At 49.9% G+C, this 18,948-nt stretch overlaps 2 protein-coding genes across 2 annotated transcripts in view; both read right to left on the bottom strand.

Moving 5' to 3' along the window:
• Positions 1-5,617: 5,617 nt before the first annotated feature.
• Ccdc194 (coiled-coil domain containing 194) lies at positions 5,618-9,758 on the bottom strand. Its single transcript, XM_031342982.1, has 4 exons — positions 9,257-9,758; positions 7,494-7,590; positions 6,668-6,800; positions 5,618-6,210 (listed from the first exon to the last, which is right to left on the bottom strand). The coding sequence occupies exons 1-4, from the start codon at positions 9,581-9,583 to the stop codon at positions 6,063-6,065; spliced, it is 705 nt and encodes a 234-aa protein (XP_031198842.1). The 5' UTR covers positions 9,584-9,758; the 3' UTR covers positions 5,618-6,062.
• A 6,771-nt stretch (positions 9,759-16,529) lies between these two features.
• Bst2 (bone marrow stromal cell antigen 2) overlaps positions 16,530-18,948 on the bottom strand; it is a 4,021-nt gene continuing 1,602 nt past the window's right edge. Inside the window, exons 3-5 of the mRNA XM_031342983.1 lie at positions 18,247-18,286; positions 16,930-17,050; positions 16,530-16,753 (exon numbers count right to left, since the gene is read on the bottom strand). Of these exons, the coding sequence (XP_031198843.1) occupies positions 16,948-17,050; positions 18,247-18,286 (143 nt within the window). The 3' untranslated portion in view covers positions 16,530-16,753; positions 16,930-16,947. The remainder of the gene's footprint in view (positions 16,754-16,929; positions 17,051-18,246; positions 18,287-18,948) is intronic.

Genomic DNA, 18,948 nt, shown 5'->3' on the forward strand with positions numbered 1-18,948 from the left:
ACTGTAGCTATCTTCTTGCTTTCTTTATTTTTTAAAAGACTTATTTATTTACTGTTATATGTAAGTACACTGTAGCTGTCTTCAGACACACCAGAAGAGGGTAACAGATCTCATTAAAGATGGTTGTGAGCCACCATGTGGTTGCTGGGATTTGAACCCAGGACCTTTGGAGGAGCAGTCAGTGCTCTTAACCGCTGAGCCATCTCTCCAGCCCTGTAGCTGTCTTCAGACACACCAGAAGAGGGAGTCAGATCTCATTACATATGGTCCTGAGCCACCATGTGGTTGCTGGGACTTGAATTGCTAGGACTTGAACTCAGGACCTTCAGAAGAGCAGTCAGTGCTCTTAACCTCTGAGCCATCTCTCCAGCCCCCATGTTGGCAATTTTGATTCATTTTTAGAAATAAAGTTTCATGTAGCCCAGGCTATCCTAGAGAGTACTAGAGTAACAGGAGATAATATAGCCATCTGTGTGTGTGTGTGTGTGTGTGTGTGTGTGTGTGTGTCCATGTGTGCAGTACCCTTGGAGGCCAAAAGATGGCATCTAGTCCCCTGGTTCTGGAGTTTCAGTAAGCTGTGGGCCACCACATGGGTGCTGAGGACTGAACCCTGAGTCGTCTGTGGGAGCGGCCAGTTCTCTTGACTGCTGAGCCATATCTCTACCCCTCCCCACCCAGATTTGTTTTTTAAGTAGAAAAAAAATAATAAATTTTGTTTTTTGTTTAGCATTATGTCTTTAAGATTTTTTCCTTCTGTGTCTGTTTTAAAGCTTTAAAAATTACATTTACTTATTTAGCTTGTGTGTGAGTGTGGAGGTCAGAGGACGGAGTCAATTCATTGCTTCCACCATGTGGGTCCCGAGGATTGGACTCAGAGCCAAGAGCCTTCGGAAGAGCCATCTCCTGGGCAGTGGAGATGGACGCCTCAGCTGCTCTGCCTAGATCCACCGAGGTCCACGGTGCGTTCTGCCTCTCTCTGTGGCTTCCCAGCCCTGTAGCAGCCGTGGTTCATCGACAGCACCTTCACTTTTTTCTTTCAGTGAGGGAAAAGATCAGCAATCAACCCGTGCATATCAAACCTCCCGTCTCTCAGGGGCACGTTGGACACTGTGGCCACTAGAATCCTTCGGAAAGGTTATCGCCCTGGCCAGGCCTGCCTTAGTGTATAAAGTCTCTAAACATAGATGTTCTGAAGCCCTCTGCCTGCACCCCTTGCCAAGTCATCCCTCACGGAAGGATGGAGGGAGGGAGGGAGAAAAGACGCCTTGCCGGGTCAAGCTCATTCCCTGATGGGACTGCTATGTGGTTTTCCTGAAAACAATTTGTCATGGTCACAGGAAACTTTGCCCATGGCTGCATCCTCGTCCCCTCGGATGCTTGGCCCAGGATCCTCATGATGCTCCCCCACCCTTCTTTCTCTCTAAATGGAAAACAATCAATTCGGCCTGACTTGTTTGTTTAGGTGGGAACTTTTCGAAGGAAGTCCGCACTCCACAACAGCTGAACAGCCAATGTTCACGGAGACTGGAAGTTTTTTTTTTTTCCTTTTTTTTTAAAAAGGTCATGTTAGTGGTTAGAAAAAAAAAAAAAAAAGGAGGTTTGCTTTTTTGTTTCATTGTTTTGAGACAGAGTGTCATTATGTAGCCCAAACACAGTGAAGCTTCTTGAAGGCTGGCCTTATGTAAAGGCTGACAACTCCATTTTTGAGAGTACACAAAGTCTACTTGAGCAAACATCCTATCTTCCCCCATCCCAGTAGCAGCAAGTTAGGCTCCAACAGCAGAGTCAAGGTACATGCAGATAACCTAAGACCTCCTGCAGAGAACAGATAACCTAGCCATCCTGTATGCCAGGTGGTTTTACTCCCTGTTTGTTTCCCGCGGATTATACCAGATGCAGTTTTAATAACTCGCTGACCAGTATGGAAACTCCCCAAGCTTGCTGTAACTACAATAAATACCCTGCACGCCTAGACTTACTTCTGACCTGCTGCCGTGTGACGGTGAGAGTCCTTGCCTGAGCGCTCATAGTAAAGAGCCTTACGTGTTTGCATTGGAATTGGCTCCTCCATGGTCACTGGGTCCTTTGACTTAGGCATAACACTTGAATGCACAGTGAGTGCTGGCTGACAGAAGTGTGCCCCCAGGAAGTTTATAGAGGAAGAAAGGCTTTTTGATTTTTTTTTTCCAAACCAGCCTTGGCTAACCTGAAACTCTTTTTTGTTTGTTTGTTGTTGTTTTGTTTTGTTTTTCCAGACAGGGTTTCTCTGTGTGGCCCTGGCTGTCCTGGAACTCATTCTGTAGACCAGGCTGGCCTAGAACTCAGAAATCCGCCTGCCTCTAACTCCCAAGTGCTGGGATTAAAGGCTTGCACCACCACCACCCCGCTAACCTGCAACTCTTAATGTAGACCTTACTGGACTCTGAGTCACAGAAATCCTCCTGCCTGCATGCTAAGTTCTGGGATTGAAGGTGTGTGCCACCAAGTCTGGTGGAGGGAATAGCTTTTCTGCCTGTTAGACACACCCTTCTAAGTTTTCCATAAATATGTCTTCTGCTTTCAGGGGAAAGTGAACGAGAATAAGGTTGGGATTTGAGGGCCTTGTGGCAGCTTATGCTCCTTAGGACTCTGAAGTTCCTTGGGGAGGACTCTGAGGTGACACTCCCAAGGGATGCCTGTTGTCACCGCCCTGAGGCTTCTGTTGCTTCCCAACCCCCCACCCACACAGGAGGGGCCTCAGGTGAGCAAACGGCATACAGGAAGGCCCGTTGTTCCCAGGTATGTTCTGGGGACAGTGGCAGACACACAGGTAAGAGAGAAAGGGTAGGGGAGATGGCTCAGAGGCTAAAGGCGATTGCCACCAAGTCTGAGGAACCTCTTTCGATGCCCAGAAAACAGGTGGTGGAAGAAGAGAACCCAGTCCTGCAAGTTGCCCTCCGACCTCCACGTGAGCACCATAGAATCTGCTGCACACACATGATAATAAAGGTGATTTTGTTTTTCAGTGAGAGTGGAGTGAACACCATGTGTGCCCTCAGTTCTGCCAGGGGTTCCATCCTTAGCACTGTAAACAAACAAAAATGCTTCAAGTGCTGGAGCTAGCTGGTAGAGTTTGTCCAACATGTGTGAAGCTCTGGCTTCTGTCCCCTGTACCTGCCTGTCAGGCTGACACTGGGGAGGTGGAGGCAGGGGGATCAGGAGCGTGGGTCATCTTCAGCTACATAGCAGATTGGAGGGCAGCCTGGGCTACATGAGGCGCTGTCGCTAAACAGGCAGAAAAGAGCAGGCCTGGTGCTGTCTGCGGACTGGCAGGCCGGTCACGTGACCTAGTTCTGTAGCTCCAGAGGCGCCTCAGGGCATTCTCACTCCAAGCCACCCTTAACGCCTGCGGCTCCTTGGTTCTTCACTCTCACCCTCTCATGGCTCCCTATTGCCTTCCACCCACCAGACACGAAAGATTGGTAGATTGTCCAGCAGAGTCTCACTGTAAACCAGGCCTAAAACTCTCCTGCCGCACTCTCAAGAGTTCTGAGATTACAGGTGGAAGCAACCATTTCAGATGTTATTTATTTGTGGCTGTTTCATGTAACTCAGGGTAGTCTCAGACTTCCTAGGAAGGCAAGGCTGGCCTTGAACCTCATCCTGATGAGATCCCGCCCCAATTTTAAAAGGAGTTTCCCAGTTCTTAGGGCTGGACTCAAGAGTCTGTTTCACCCTTGCCACTCTGCAGGCTGCGGCGACCCCTGATGGAGAAAAGCGGAATAGCAACTAGTAACTCCTCTGATGTCCCATTTACAAAAGACAAAAATGCCTATTATTCTCTTTCTTTTTTTTCTTTAAAGAAACCATTTCTTGCCTGGCAGTGGTGATGCACGCCTTTAATCCCAGCATCTGGGAGGCAGAGGCAGGCAGATTTCTGAGTTCGAGGGCAGCCTGGTCTACAGAGTGAGTTCCAGGACAGCCAGGGCTACATGGAGAAACTCTGTCTCAGAAAAACCAAAAAAAGGGGCGGTGGTGGCACACGCCTTTAATCCCAGCACTTGGGAGGCAGAGGCAGGTGGATTTCTAAGTTCGAGGCCAGCCTGGTCTACAGAGTGAGTTCCAGGACAGTCAGGGCTATACAGAGAAACCCTGTCTCGAAAAGCCAAAAAAAAAAAAAAAAAAAAAAAAAAAAAAAAAAAAAAAAAAAACCAACCAACCAAACAAACAAACAAAAAAAACAATAAAAAAGCTTTGTAGTTTTAAGGGGCTGGCGAGCTGGCTCAGCGGTTAAGAGCACTGACTGCTCTTCCAGAGGTCCTGAGTTCAATTCCCAGCAACCACATGGTGGCTCACAACCATCTGTAATGGGATCTTCTCTTCTGGACTCTTCTGGAGTGTCTGAAGACAGCGACAGTGTACTCATAATACATTTAAAAAAAAAATCTTAAAAAAAAAAAAAAGAACAGCCAGAGCTCTTCAACTCTGTGCCATCTCTCCAAACCTCCAGAGGGTGCGTCTGTGCAGTGGAGCTAACCGAATGTGTCTACGAACAGTTTGGGCTTGGTTTTACTTTTGTTGACTATCAGTTTCACCAGACAGCCCAGGTGGGTCTGGATCTCAACCTTCTTGTCTCTCAGCCCTGAGATGACAAGAGCCTCTCCATTTTGTGTTTGTGGGTGTATAAAAGAAAGGTTTTGTTTTGTTTTGTTTTGTTTTTTGACCAGGCCTGGTAGTACAAGCCTTTAACTCCAGAACTCTGGATCTCTGTGAGTTTGAGATCTGCAGAGTGAGTTCCAGGACTATCAGGGCTTTATATAAAGAGATCCTGTCTCAGACAAACATATAAATAAATGTTTAAAATGTTTCATTTATTTGTATATACTCGTTTCTTGTATGTATATGCATACCTCTGCATGTGGTACCAACGTAGCCCAGGAGGGTGCTGGATCCCCTGGGACCAGAGTCCCTCATGTTTGTGATGTGGGTGCTGAGAAAGCAACCTGGGGTGTCTGCAAGAACAACAGGCTTTCTTAGTCGATCAGCCTCTTTTCCAGCCCCCCTCCCTGGAGCCTTAGTACTCGTGGGTCAGAGACTGGAGGTGTCTGTGGTATTGCTCCTGGTAATGTGCTGTCTCAGTGACCTCCAGTGCCGTGGGACAAAAGGAAACAAATGAAGAGTAAATTTAAAATCTTGATGGGAAATATCCAGAAATTCTGTATTAGTCCCATTAAATGTGCAAAAATAGTTTCAAAGGTGAAGCTGAGCCAAGCTTGGTAAAGTGCTCCTAAAGTCAGCAGGTGGGAAGGTGTTCATCAGGCCAACCTGAGGCACACAGGAGGATGTCTCAGAAAAACCACGTTAAATAGCAGTTGTAAGGCTCACAAACTGTGAAATTAAGCAAACACGAGATTGTTGAGGGGGACATGGTGCTGTGGGCTTCAAGGGCAGCTGGGGTTGTCTAGCTAGTGTGAGGTCAGAGGGAGACCAGTTGAAAGGGAAAGAGAGAGAAAGGAGGGGAGTAGAGGGGTGGGGGTGGGGGATCATTTGACTTTTTTTTTTTTTTTTTTGGTTTTTCGAGACAGGGTTTCTCTGTATATCCCTGGCTGTCCTAGATTGACCTTTCAATGTTTCTTTTTGAGTCCCTTTTCCTGTTGTGTGACCCAGCCAGGTCCCCTCTCTGTGCTGTCTTTTCTTGTCCCGTGGCCATCTCCTCCAGAATAGATGGCTTTCTAGACTCCAGGCATCTTCATCTAGCCCCTGAGCCTCAAGGTTTCTTCTTAGAATTTGTAAGCCTCATTCTCTCGTACCTCGGTTCTGTTGAAATCCCACCTGGAGTTCTGCGTGCTCCAACTGGATGAGTCCAGCCTTGACTATGAGATAAAAGCCGTGTCTCGATTACCAGGGACATCAGGGTCTGAACAAATGAGCCTCAGTTTCCCTATGTGGTGATCTAGCACTGGGTGTTCTTGGGGAGGTCGGTTGAATCTGTGTGCTGCCACCTAGCCAAAGTTGCTCCTGGACGTTGTGAGCCACGCCTCTCACACATCTGACTGTCTTGGCCCCAGACTTCCATGAGGATCCTACTGAGGATCTCCAGGTGGCCTCCTGCATCCCTTAGTGGATCCAGACCTCGGGCGGTAGCGGATGCTGGGCTTGGTCCTAGATCCCGAGCGGGGTCGGGGGCGTGACTCTTTCCGCAGGGTGCTGAGCTCAGCTTCCAGGGCGTAACTACAGAAAGGAGGTACTATGAGCTCCTAACACCCCGTCACTGTGTCCATCTCGGGAGTTACACCTTCAGGGCTCCCCATGCCCTTCCAAACTCTGACATCCTAGAAACCCCTCCCCAGGGACTCCGGTCCCTCCCCTGGAATATCCTCACTGACCCTCTCCTTCCATACTCCTTTTCCTTGCAAACTTGTATTTTCTCCCCGCTTCTCCTTTCCTGGAGCCCCACGTCTATTCCCCAAGTGACACCCTAGGGACCCTCAGCCCCCGACAACCTACGCTCTCACCATCCCACGCTACTTTCAACTTCATCTCCAAGACCCGCCCATGTGGCAATCCTCCCTTCCCCACCTACAGAGGGTTATACTTAAGCCACGCCCCTAAATACTGATTGGCCGAAAGAACTACATTCTACATAGTCATTGGCCAGCGGCCCTGTACGACTCGTCCTTTAACTCACATGTGCTTCCTCAGCGCCACCTCGCGGCTAACACAAGCCTCGCTGTCTGCCTCTGCTGTGCCTGCGCGCTGCAGCGCCTCTTCCAGCTGTTGCTTGGACTCAGTGGCTGTCGCCTCCCAGCGCACCAAGGCTTCTGCAGGGGACAGAGTAACCGAGTCTGTGGATCATGTGCATGCTTAACTTAAAATATACATGACTTAACCCGGCGGTGGTTGGTGCACGCCTTTAATCCCAGCACTTGGGAGGCACACGCCTTTAATCCCAGCACTTGGGAGGCAGAGGCAGGTGGATTTCTGAGTTTGAGGTCAGCCTGGTCAACAGAGTGAGTTCCAGGACAGCCAGGGCTACACAGAGAAACCCTGTCTTGAAAAAACATACATATATATATATATATACATATATATATAGGGACTTTATATCTTCTTTATCGTCGTCGTTGGCATCATCATCGTTTTATTGCTTTTTGGAGACAAAGTCTCATGTAGCCCAGGGTGACCTCAACTCACAGATATCCTCCTGTTTCAGCCTTCTAGATCCTGGTGTGACAGCATACCACCAGGCCTGGTTTATGCATGCTGATCTGAACCTAGGGCTCCATGCATGCTAGGCAAACTCTCTACCTGTTGAGTCATAGCCGAAGCCTGGTTTGTGTTATTTTCAAGTCTTTTGCAGGCCTATTTCTATTTTCTTGCCCTTGCAGGTTGTACTTGGGTTCTTTTAAATGTCTTTTTTAGATGATTTGCACGGTGCTTGCAGGCCCATGCACTGAGCGAATCATTTGCAACCTCTCCCTCCCTAAGACCCATCCCCTGCCATCCCAGCCCACCTGTCAGCATTCCGTTCTCCAGCCCCATCTGCGTGCCTCGAACTTTGGCCTGGTCCATCTCAATCTTCAGGGCCTTCAGTTGGGTCTGAAGCCGACTCTGCAGACAAGGGGGGGGGGGCGGGAAGAAGGGTCAGAGAGGGAGCTCACTGAGTTCCACCTAGACTCTGAAAAGCAGAGAATGCTTATGGACTCCATCTAAGACTTGGCACCAGCTCAGGCAGATTTGATTGGTGACAATGTCCGGTATTCCAAGGCTCACAGTGGTCCCTCTCTTAAAAGAGACCTGGCTTCCTTGAAGCATCTCTCAGCAGGCAGGGCAGTTACAATGTGTACCCTGGGTAGGCAGTTGTGACCTCCGCCGCTGCCCGGCAGGCTGAGAGCAGATAGAGGCCATTCTGATGTTCCTAAATTGGGATTAGAGCCCTGATGTTTTATACCCCAAGCTGTACTCAGATCTGTGGTTTTTTTTTTTTTTTTAAAGATTTATTTTATTTGTTTTTATGTATATGAGTACACTGTAGCTGTACGGATGGCCATGAGCCATGATGTGTGTGGCTGCTGAGAATTGAACTTAGGACCTCTGCCGGCCCTGCTTGCTCCGGTCCCGCCCCACTTCACTTCACTATAGCTGTCTTTAGACGAACCAGAAGAGGGCGACCAATCTCATTACAGGTGGTTGTGAGCCACCATGTGGTTGCTGGGATCCGAACTCAGGACCTTCGGAAGAGCAGTCAGTGCTCTTACCCGCTGAACCATCTCGCCAGCCCCAGAGCTGTGGTTTTTGTGCCTCAGCTTGCCCTGACATTTTGAGATTTAAAATACAGACGTCATCTGGACACGGCAGAATGAATACTCCAGTCACCCCTGCACTTGGGAGGTGGAGGCTGAAGGATCAGGAGTTCCAGCCAGGCACGGTCACAGCCTGAGTTCTAGGACATGCTGGGCACCTTAGTCGGATCCCATCTCAAAATTGAAGTAAAAAAGTAAAAAGAGGGCTAGGGGTGTGGCTCAGGGGTGGAGCCCCTCTCTGGAATCCCCCGGTGAGGGGCTAGGGGGCGTGGCTCTAAGATACAAGGTTCCTTTAAGTCTTGTGTTTCTCTCACAGAACAGTGCTAACCAAAGAAATTAGATGTACAAACTCTGCTGGGTCAGACACAGAAAGGCACACAGCCATCGTTTAATAATTGTAAGTCGCCACGTTTTGACTTGTTTCGTGTTGTGATAGGACCTTCTGCAGCCCAGGCTGGCCTCTACCACTCCAGGCTGCAGAGGAAGAGTTTGAACGCCTGCGTGCTCCGAAGACAGCAGTGTGACACCATGCTGCCAATGACTGGGTTTTGAGCACTCGGTCTTGTGAGGCTGTAGGATCAAGAGGGTTAAGAGTCTGAGTGGGTGACCCAGGAAAAGGGAGGTCCCGCCGGTACCACCCTAAGAGGCCAACTTTAGTCTCCTAATTACAGGTGACATAGTGTCTCGCTCTCTTTCTCTCTCTCAAAATAGGACTGATGGAGCCTGGAGTGGGGTGAGGCAGCACAGAGAGATCCAGCACAGGATCTCACAAAGCTCAAGGGGCTTTTCCTTGTGTTCAACAGCAGGGACAAGCGGCATCATGGATCAGAAGTTAGACTCCAAGAAAAACTGACATTATAAAAGATAGGGGAAACTGAGGTGGTCCTGTACTTCCTCTCCAGCCGTTGGAGAGCTGGCCCTAGAGATGGACAAGCAGGCTCTCTGTGGAACTTCTAGCTTTCCCCTGTCCCTACCTGGCTGTCTTTACAGTCCTTGAGCGCAGCCTCCAACTCTCTCCTGTCGCCCTCTGCGCGCTGCAGCCGCCAGACCAGGTTCTCCTGGGCTTGCTCAGCCTCTGCCAGCCGCCGCCGCAGTTCCTCGATCTCGAGTGCGGAGTCTGGGGGCCGCACCGTGGCGTTCATCTGCTCAGATTCTGGGCAACGGGGACCCCGGGCCGTCGAGGCCGCCAGATTCCAGGCCACCAGCGCCCCTCCAGCGGCAGCCGCCGCCAGGAACACCGCAGCCCCGCACAGGGCCAGCAGTCGCCATGCGTGCCCCGGCTCCGGGCCTGACTCTGCCATCCCGCCGAAGCTCTGACCCCAGAAGGGCCACTAGCACTTAATTGGCACCTTGGGGTTCCAGGGACACCCACGGTTCCGCCCCGTCCGTCGGCGGCTTCTCGAGGGATGGGGAGGGGTGAGCAGGAATCTCAGTCTCCAGTCAGATGTGAGCACTCTAGGAATGGACTGGGGGGGGGGGGCCTTCACCGGACCCCTCCGAGCCCCAGGTTTCCCTGACCTCAGTGACTGGTGAGAGTCAGGAGCCCATAGGGAAGAACTCCAAAAACCAAATCGAGTTAGGAAAGATAGGGGGGCAGGTGAGCCGGTTCTGTTGATGAGGAAAACTGAGGCTGGTAGCTGAGAGGGTAGGTAAGAAAGTCTCCACACTGGTTATGCTCAGTCTCCAGTGGGCATTCATTCCATGCCAATGGGATAGAAGGCTCCCATTGCATGGGGTACAACTTTTTTTTTTTTTTTTTTTTTTCAAGACAGGGTTTCTCTGTATAGCTCTGGCTGTCTTGGAACTCACTCTGCAGACCAGGCTGGCCTTGAACTCAGAAATCTACTTGCCTCTGCCTCCCAAGTGCTGGGATTAAAGGCGTGCGCCGCCGCCGCCACCGCCACCGCCGCCGCCTGGCTGGGATACAACTTTTTAAAAGTTGGGGTTTTAAAACTGCATTTAATTTATTTTGTGTATGGCTAGGAAGAATGCAGGGTGGTGGGGGTGGGTGGCAGTCCTCTCTAGGTCAGAATGCAACTTATCTTTCTCTCCGACTTGAGGGTCCTGGGACACTTCAGGTCATCAGACATTGGGAGCCCACCTTCATTTTACCGGAGTCTTCTTCCCTGGCTGTCCCCACATTCCAACTGAGCCCCTAAAAAGCAAAGCCTCACATTTTGTTTCCTCTTGTACTCTGTGGTTGCACAGGCCCAGCACACAGTATGAGGACTTGCTGTGTGCCCCACATTCAGTTAATGAAATGGAAGTTGTGTGTGGTAGCACACGCCTGTGGAAGGGGGAAGGGATGCAGCTAGAGGCCAGCCTGGGCTACAGGAGACCAGCTGCTGAGGTATAACACTGATTAGAATATAAGTAGAATGCGTTTACAGTAAATGTGCTCTAAGTTGTTAAGGCCAGGTGGATGCCTCTGAGCCCAGCACTTGGGAGGTAGAGGTAGGGGAATCTTTAGCTTAGTCTGAAAAAAGCAAAAGCAAAAACAAAATAAAAATATTAAGCTACACAGAAATATGGAATTAGGCTGGGAGACTGCTCCAGTTCTAACTCAAATGGCGCTAGAACAAGCAGCCACAGTCAGCCGGTTACACCTCTTGACCCTGCGGCTGAAGTAGGCGTCGCTTCCTGGGCCACCTACTCCTTCAGGCCTCCCTCGTCTCAGAAGGGGCCAATGTTTGAGAAAACACTGGGAGAAAGGTCCTGGTCACCGGCTTGCTAGGCTGGTGTAGAGAGGGAAGGAGGTTGACTTGACTGGACCCCCAGGGGTGGAACCGGTAGTTCCATGATGCTCTCACCTGCAGATGGACCCGCTAGGGACGGGCCTCTACAGGGCCCCTACAGCTCAAACCGCACTCTGCTCTGGCTGCTTCTCCTCAGTGGCCTCCCTTGGTGAGGCCAGGGTTTCCTGGTCAGTAAGCGAGTCATAGCCCTGTCCTCACAACAACAAAAAAGATGAGGAGGGGATGATGGGGGTGGGGGTGGGGGCAAAAAAACTTGAAGGAAGGAAAAGGAAGGCGAAAAGGAAAATGAGAAATCAGGCCCAGAGAGGCTGTGCCCCAAGCCAGAGACACACAGCACAGCTGATTCCCTCTGGAGTCCCCACCTCCAGCCTTCAACCACCAAGTGGGGCACAACTTTGAGGTTCAGGCCCAGGGTAAAAGTGAAAAAAAAAAAAGAAAGAAAGAGAGTTTTCCCTCCAAAATAGGGCACAGGTTAACAAGTGGCCATCATCAGCCACTTCCGGTATTGAGACTGGGGGCAGGGAAGGAGGAAAGTGACACATGGGGATTTTCCAGGAACCCAAGACAGCAGAAGTCATGGTTTGCTTAACTCCCAAGAGCCAGGGGAGGCCTCTCTGCCTGGTCAGCTGAGGCACCTACACAAGCCCAGTGCTTCCTCAGATCAGGGTGTGTGTGTGTGTGTGTGTGTGTGTGTGTGTGTGTGTGTGTGTGTGTGAGAGAGAGAGAGAGAGAGAGAGAGAGAGAGAGAGAAAGAGAGAGAGAAAGAGAGAAAGAGAGAGACAGAGACAGAGAGACAGAGAGAGGTCAACCACTGTGCAGTTGGCTTCCTAGTCCAGTTCCTCTTTAGTCTCCAGGATCCCCAGTGTGAAGGGGACAGATTGAGTGACCCAAATACAACAAAAACAAGTCCTGCGCTCACCTTTCTTAAGCCAATAAACCCCTTGGAAGGAAAAGGTCCCAGATAACACCCAGAGAGGAAGGAGCAGGCTGTAAACACGTACTACTAAGAAAACAGTTCTGCAGAACATCTGCAAGGGAGGAAGGCCCCGCCCCCGCCCCGCCCCGCCTCCGCCTTAACTTTCAGGCTATGAGGCCTGATCCCCTACTTGTGCCATTCCAAAGTTCACCACAAGAAATCTATAGCCGGGCGGTGGTGGCCTGATCCCCTACTTGTGCCATTCCAAAGTTCACCACAAGAAATCTATAGCCGGGCGGTGGTGGCGGACGCCTTTAATCCCAGCACTTGGGAGGCAGAGGCAGGCGAATTTCTGAGTTCGAGGCCAGCCTGATCTACAGAGTGAGTTCGGGACAGCCAGGGCTACACAGAGAATCCCCCGTCTCGAATCCCCTCCCCCCCCCAAAAAAGAAGCAAGTTGGGAAGGAAAGGGTTTAATTCAGCTTATACTTCCACATTGCTATTCATCACCAAAGGAAGTCAGGACTGGAACTCAAGCAGGTCAGGAGGCAGGAGCTGATACAGAGGCCATGGAGAGATGTTCTTTACTGGCTTGCTCAGCTTGCTCTCTTATAGAACTCAAGACTATCAGCCCAGAGATGATACCACCCACAATGAGCCCTCCCACCCTCGATCAAAAATTGAGAAAATGCCCCACAGCTGGATCTCATGGAAGCATTTCCTTACCTGAAGCTCCTTTCTCTGTGATAACTCCAGCTTGTGTCAAGTTGACACACAAAACCAGCCAGTACAGGCCTCTATCCAATAACACCGGAGAAAGAGCAGTCCCACCAGGGAAGGGCTGGGGTGTGGCTCAGGCGTGCAGTCCCTGCCTAGAGTCTCCCAAGGAAGGGTTGGGATATGGCTGGCCTACTGGTTAGACCTTGGGGACATTCCCCAGAACAGACACATAGAAAACAGGACTGAGCCTCAGACCCTGAGAAAGCTCAAGCACCAGGAACCTAAAAGAGCCTGCACAACGTGTGCGAGGCTGGAAAGAGTTGTGTGTAAGCATCAGGGCTCAAAAAGACCTAGGGGTGCCTGTGAAGGGGTATTTGAGGTCCCTCATGATGCACTGTCTCCAGTAGGCACTGTGGAGTGGAGGGCACATGCAAGAGTGAACCTCAACACCACAGGCAGGAAGTGGCGAGGACAATAGCTGTTTCCTGGGAGGATGTAGAGGAAGAGAGCTGACAGAGGAATGCATGTGAGAATCCCAGGCATGGGGTGAACGGAGTGGAGTGTGGGATTGGAGGGCTGAGTGTGGAGAGAGATATCCCAGAGAGGGAGGGGAGATTGTAAGGGTCTGAAAATTGCTAGAGGGAGACACCAGACTCAGAGCACTTATTCTGCAGAAACAACCAGCATGCTGGGGTCTACGAATCCCTAAAATGGCGACTCCAGATAAAGGCACACAGGCTTTCTTATAGGGAACAGGGGACACTCTCTAGAAGGACCAGGTAATCTAAAATTTCATTGGTGGGTGCTAGGGGGTCACAAGAGGTCAGTGGTCTGCATTTCTATGTGAGGAGTATAGGAGTCATGTGATGAAATAGGGCTGCCCAGCACAGATGGCCCATTCTGAGATAAGATTTTTCCCCATTTTTGTGATTATCCCCAGGCTGTCTTTTGGGAAGAAGTTTTATGATCTTGTTGTGGATTTTATGGTCTGTTTTTAGAGCTGGTGTGTCTTATGACTCAGTTTCTGGGACATATGTCTAATCCTGACTCTGGTGCCTCATGGCCTTTTTTGAAATGAGGCCTAGTCCTTACATAGAGACAAATAGGATTTATGTTGCCCCTTCAGGATCAAAGCTAGGCATGGATTAGGGGGTGGGGACTGGAGCAGAGAATGGGAGAGAGCTCTCAGGAAGGCTTAACTGGCACAAACTGGTTAAATCGTGCAATATCTGTTCTCAGTTATTACATTGACTATATCTGGAATTATTTAAAACCCAAATGATTGCTCATATCTGCATGGGATTTTTCATTTTTTTTTCTTTTTTCTTTTTGGTTTTTCAAGATGGGGTTTCTCTGTATAGCCCTGGCTGTCCTGGAACTTACTCTGTAGACCAGGCTGGCCTTAAACTCAGAAATCTGCCTGCCTCTGCCTCCCAAGTGCTGGGATTAAAGGTGTGCGCCACCACTGCCAGGCAGAAAACCCACTTCTAATCAGAATCTCTGATGTGGGAAGGGCCACACCCTCTGCTGGCAGCCTAGATACAGACTATGGAAAAAGGGACACTGCCTGATTGCTGTGCTCCATTCCTCTGAGCCTCTGGGACTTGCTGCTGAATAAGCTCACCCTTTCTAGCTCTTTCTAAACACTGGCTGACTGGTCAACTTGGCTGTCTGGCTCAAACTCTTTCTACGATAACTGATCTGATCTGAATTCTTTCATGGCCTCTGACTGAATTGTTCTGGTTGGCTTAATACTAACTGTTGCAATCTGTTCTAATCTTCTGGCTTTACCTGTGCCTAGTTTGTTTTCTCTTTGCACCCTGTCTCTGTACAACTCTCCCGGTAAAACTGCCTTCTCTCTGCACTGAGTCTCCTTTTTTTCTCTGTTGTCCTGAGAGTTGGGCAGATCCCATTGTGTCAAATCTTTCTTTCTCTCTCTCTTTCTTTTAAAGATTTATTTATTTTATGTATATGAGGATTACACTGTCTCTCTCTTCAGACACACCAGAAGAGGGCATCAGATCTCATTACAGATGGTTGTGAGCCACCATATGGTTGCTGGGACTTGAACTCAGGACCTCTGAAAGAGCAGCCAGTGCTCTTAACCGCTGAGCACTGTGTGGGTATGCTGTGTCAAACCTAATCCTCTACAATGGGAGAGCCCAGAAGGCATGCCCTTCATGAATCCTAAGCGATGAAAAATGGTGAGCATTGACCAGCACACTAAGAGTTTTGTTGTCCTTTTCCTTGTGCCAGACCTTAAGGATTCAAGACTCTGCTACTTAGTCATGTAGGGAGAGGTTCTGATGCTACTACGGTCCTGTTCCCCAATTGGTTCTTGATCTGTCAGTAAAGAAAGCTATGGGCTAATTGCTGGGTGGAAGGGACAGGCAGAACTGTCCTTAGAGGCAGGCAGGGAGATGCAAAGGAAGGAAGACAGAGTTCTCCATGCTTTGGAGACAGGAGAACCAGGCAACCATGTGAAGTCTCAGGAGGAACTAGGGCCTGTGGCCATTCCTACAGGAGGTTGGTTAGGGATTCGACTAGCCACTGAAGTTTAGGGCAGGTGAAAGACACAGAGTATTGATAAGGGCATGTTTTTCCAGGCGGGAGATAGTACTACCCAGCAATTTGTGTCCTATGGCAAGTTGAAAATTAACAACTGTGTGTATGTGTGTGTTTTATCCAAGGATTGAAGGGAAGCTGGGCCAGTGCTGGTGGCGAGGCCACATCCCAGAGCAAAGGTAGGTAGCATAAACTACATGCAACACAGTTGGATGAATTAAATGAAAGGGTTTAGTTGGCCCTGAGGTAGCAGGGGCTGGGTGGAAGCTCTGAATGGCCAGAGGCAAGGTGACCACAGTATTGTAGTGAGCAGCACAGTCAAAGTGAATTCTATAGTGGCATGACTCATGTGGATTGTTGGTACTGGCTAATCAATCATGGTGTTTCAGACATGAAGTAGGTAAGAGGCTTAATGAAGTTTTGTTCTATCTGTATAAGCAGAAAGATTCTCAGACAAATGAGAAAAGCTCTTCTGGTTGTAGACAGCCATTGTTGGATTATCTGGAACTTTTAAGGTCTACGAACTACCACACAAACCACTCTGACACCCATATCAGTTAAATGGGGCTGGTTTACTGAACCAAGACTGACTGATCAGGGCCATAGCTCAGATTTGGAAGCCAAAAGCTACAACCACTAGTGTTTTGGGGTATCAGTTTATATATAGAAAAAAAGCATAATGAGCCCATCAAGCATGTGTGGGGAGGGCTGTAGGGTAGTTGGCCTGTTACCAAGGTTTTTTTTTTTTTTTTTTTTTTTTTTTAAGTAGTTTAGACATAATTCAAGCTGCCTGGGCTAAGGCTATGGTTAGGGAATTTCCAAAAACAAGAACAAGCCTCACTACGTGGTCAGTTTACCTTGCTCTGAACCAAACTATTTTTCTATGTCTCCAGTCAAGCTAGGTTTTGTTTTTATTTAGCAATAGGAAATGGGTGGCAGGCATGAAACAAGGGTTAAAGCCACACTATGGGTGATTTTAAGCTAGGAAGCAGGCTTCAATAGACCAGAGCCTGTGAGCATCCCTACTCTCTCCGTTCTTTCCCTCTCTCTCCCCGTTTCTTCTGGAGAACACTGGAGACACCCCAGCCCAGACTTGTTGCAGGAGAGCGTCATTCAGATCTGAGAGCCAGCCGCCACCCTGTGCCTTCTTCCCTCTTTTATGAGGATTCCAGCAGACTGGTGTGATTAGCAACATTGTGTCCACCTTATCTTGTAAGATGGCCCCCGACAGTGGGAAAGCAGGGCAGGGAAGCGGGTACCCAGTGACACTAGCAACTTAGAAGCAAGCTCTTTCTTTCCAAATTACTTTATTTTTCCCGGCTCAAAGAACTCAGAAATAAGGGACCCCTCCCCAATAACCGTGGAAAGCAATAAAGCAGAACTCCCTCCCCCAGTCCTAAGGTTCTACTATGGAAGAGGCAATCTGGGTTCCACCTAGTGGTTTCCACATCCTCAGGGCTGCCAGGACACCTCCAGAGCCACTATGACCCATAGTGATCTCAAAAAGCTGTGACCTAGGAAAAGGGGAAGGTCCAAAGGTTAACTGCCACCCAGCCCCTGCCACTTCAGGCCATGCCTCCTCCCTGAGCTGGGCCACTCTGGGCCCAAGTATATCCCATATGCACAACCTCTCCACCCCATCCCTGACCCCGCTCCCTGTGGGTATGAGGTCCCCTGGTGAGTCCCTCACCTGCCAACTATTGAGTCCTCAAACGAGAAGGAACAGTGACATTGTGAGCACAAGTAGGCTGGAGACCACCATGGAGCTGCCAGAGTTCACCTGCACTGTGCTAGAAGTCTCTTTTTGGCTCCTGGATGGAGAGGGTGGACTTTAGACAGAGGTCACCTGAGTCTGGCCAATCTGCTTCCTTTCTTTCTTTCTTTCTTTTTTTTTTTCCTTTTTATTTTGGTTTTTTGAGACAGGGTTTCTCTGTATAGCCCTGGCTGTCTTGGAACTCACTCTGTAGACCAGGCTGGCCTCGAACTCAGAAATCCACCTGCCTCTGCCTCCCAAGTGCTGGGATTAAAGGCATGTGCCACCACCACCAGGCTCAGATCTCATTACAGATGGTTGTGAGCCACCATGTGGTTGCTGGGACTTGAACTCAGGACCTACAGAAGAGCAGTCAGAGCTCTTACCCTCTGAGCCATCTCTCCAGCCCTTGATTTTTATTCTTTTTAAATTTTATTTTATTGTGTGTGTATGTGCGCATGTGTGATGTGTATGCACGAGTACTCACACCAAGGCATGTGGATGGAGTCAGAGGTGTGTATGTGGGTTCTGGGGATCAAACTCCAGCTGTCAGGCCTGTTCTGCAAGTGCTCTGGCTGCTGAGTCACCTCTCCTGCCTGATCTTATTTGTATTCTTTCTGTTGCTGTTGTTGTTGTTTTTCCAGACAGGGTTTCTCTGTGTAGCCCTGGCTGTCCTGGAACTCGCTCCGTAGACCAGCCTGGCCTCAAACTCACAGAGATCCACCTGCCTCTGCCCCTGCCTCCCAAGTGCTGGGATTAAAGGCCTGCACCACCACTGCCCGGCCCTCTGAAACTCTTCCCTCGGACACATGATGGGCTTCCTTTGTGCACGTGTAGGGATGTTGTGTGTACGTGTTTGTTCACATACATACATGTTGGTATGTCCACACACATGTGTGTACATGCTGGTGTGTTCACTTGTGTAGCTGCATGTGTAGGCCAGAGATGTTCAGCGTCTCTCCTTGAACATGAAGCTCACTGTTTGGGCTAACCAGGCTGTCCAGTGAGCCCCAGGATATTTCTGTCTGTCCCCCAGAACTGGACATATTAATTCATCTAATCCCAGCCATTTTGTACGTGGGTGCTGGGTGCTCAGACTCAGGGCCTCACACCTCACACTGGTGGTGTAAGCTTTCTCGATTGGGCCTTCTTCCCAGCTATGGATCGTGTGAACCAAGGGGGTTCCAGGTCTTGAAGGAAGTGCAGTGTGGAGGGGAGTGGGTAGCAGTGGGCAGGGAGAGCTGTGTCTCTCACCTCAGACTCTTCAGCTCCTGGTTCAGCTTCATGACTTCATCTGTGATGACACAAGCAGAGGGTTGGTCAGCATACTGCCACCATGTGAGCAGTCAGCAGGGGGAGGCAGCGGGGGAGAGGGTTGGGTCAGCCAGAGCACCCCAAGAAAACACCTGGGATATGTCTAACCACCAAGGCCATGCAGCAGCCAGCGTGGTCAGGCAGAGGGGGTTGGGAGTGGGGGTAATGAGGAGAAAGGCATCAAAGAAGGGCCAGCCTAAGGCCCTACTACTAGGCTGTAGAAGAACCAGCTTAGAGACCACTGGGGACTCACCAGAAGATCTGTAGCCTCCACCCTCCTGACCCACCCTCTGCCCTCTACTGACATAAACCCCCACTTCCACTCCCCAATCTTTATTTCTTCATCCCTGGTATTCTGTTCATCTCTGGAAAAAAAAAAACAAAACTCCCAAGCAGCTGGCCCATGGCCCTGACACCCCTTCCGTGTGGGTCAGTACCTCTCCCCACGTCTGCACCTGGAGGCCGGACCTATTCCCTCCCTGCTCCACTGGGACCCCTTTCCCTGGTCCCTCCCTCCCTCCCCATCCCTTCTCCTGGCTCCTTCTACCCTCGAACTTTTACCTACTCTACCCATTCTCCTACCCCTTCCACTCCCCCAACCCACCCCTTCCCCTACCCTCTCCACTTCCCCCCTCCCCTTCC

Source organism: Mastomys coucha, unplaced genomic scaffold (assembly GCF_008632895.1).
Source record: "Mastomys coucha isolate ucsf_1 unplaced genomic scaffold, UCSF_Mcou_1 pScaffold22, whole genome shotgun sequence".
Lineage (NCBI taxonomy): Eukaryota > Metazoa > Chordata > Mammalia > Rodentia > Muridae > Mastomys > Mastomys coucha.

Coding starts and splice junctions, on each gene's coding strand:
- Ccdc194 (XM_031342982.1), bottom strand. CDS start 9,583: ATGGCAGAGTCAGGCCCGGAGCCGGGGCACGCATGGCGACTGCTGGCC. Junction 6,801..7,493: donor GGAGAACGGAATGCTGACAG/GTGGGCTGGGAT, acceptor TGTCCCCTGCAG/AAGCCTTGGTGCGCTGGGAG. Junction 6,211..6,667: donor GTGGCGCTGAGGAAGCACAT/GTGAGTTAAAGG, acceptor TCCTTTCTGTAG/TTACGCCCTGGAAGCTGAGC.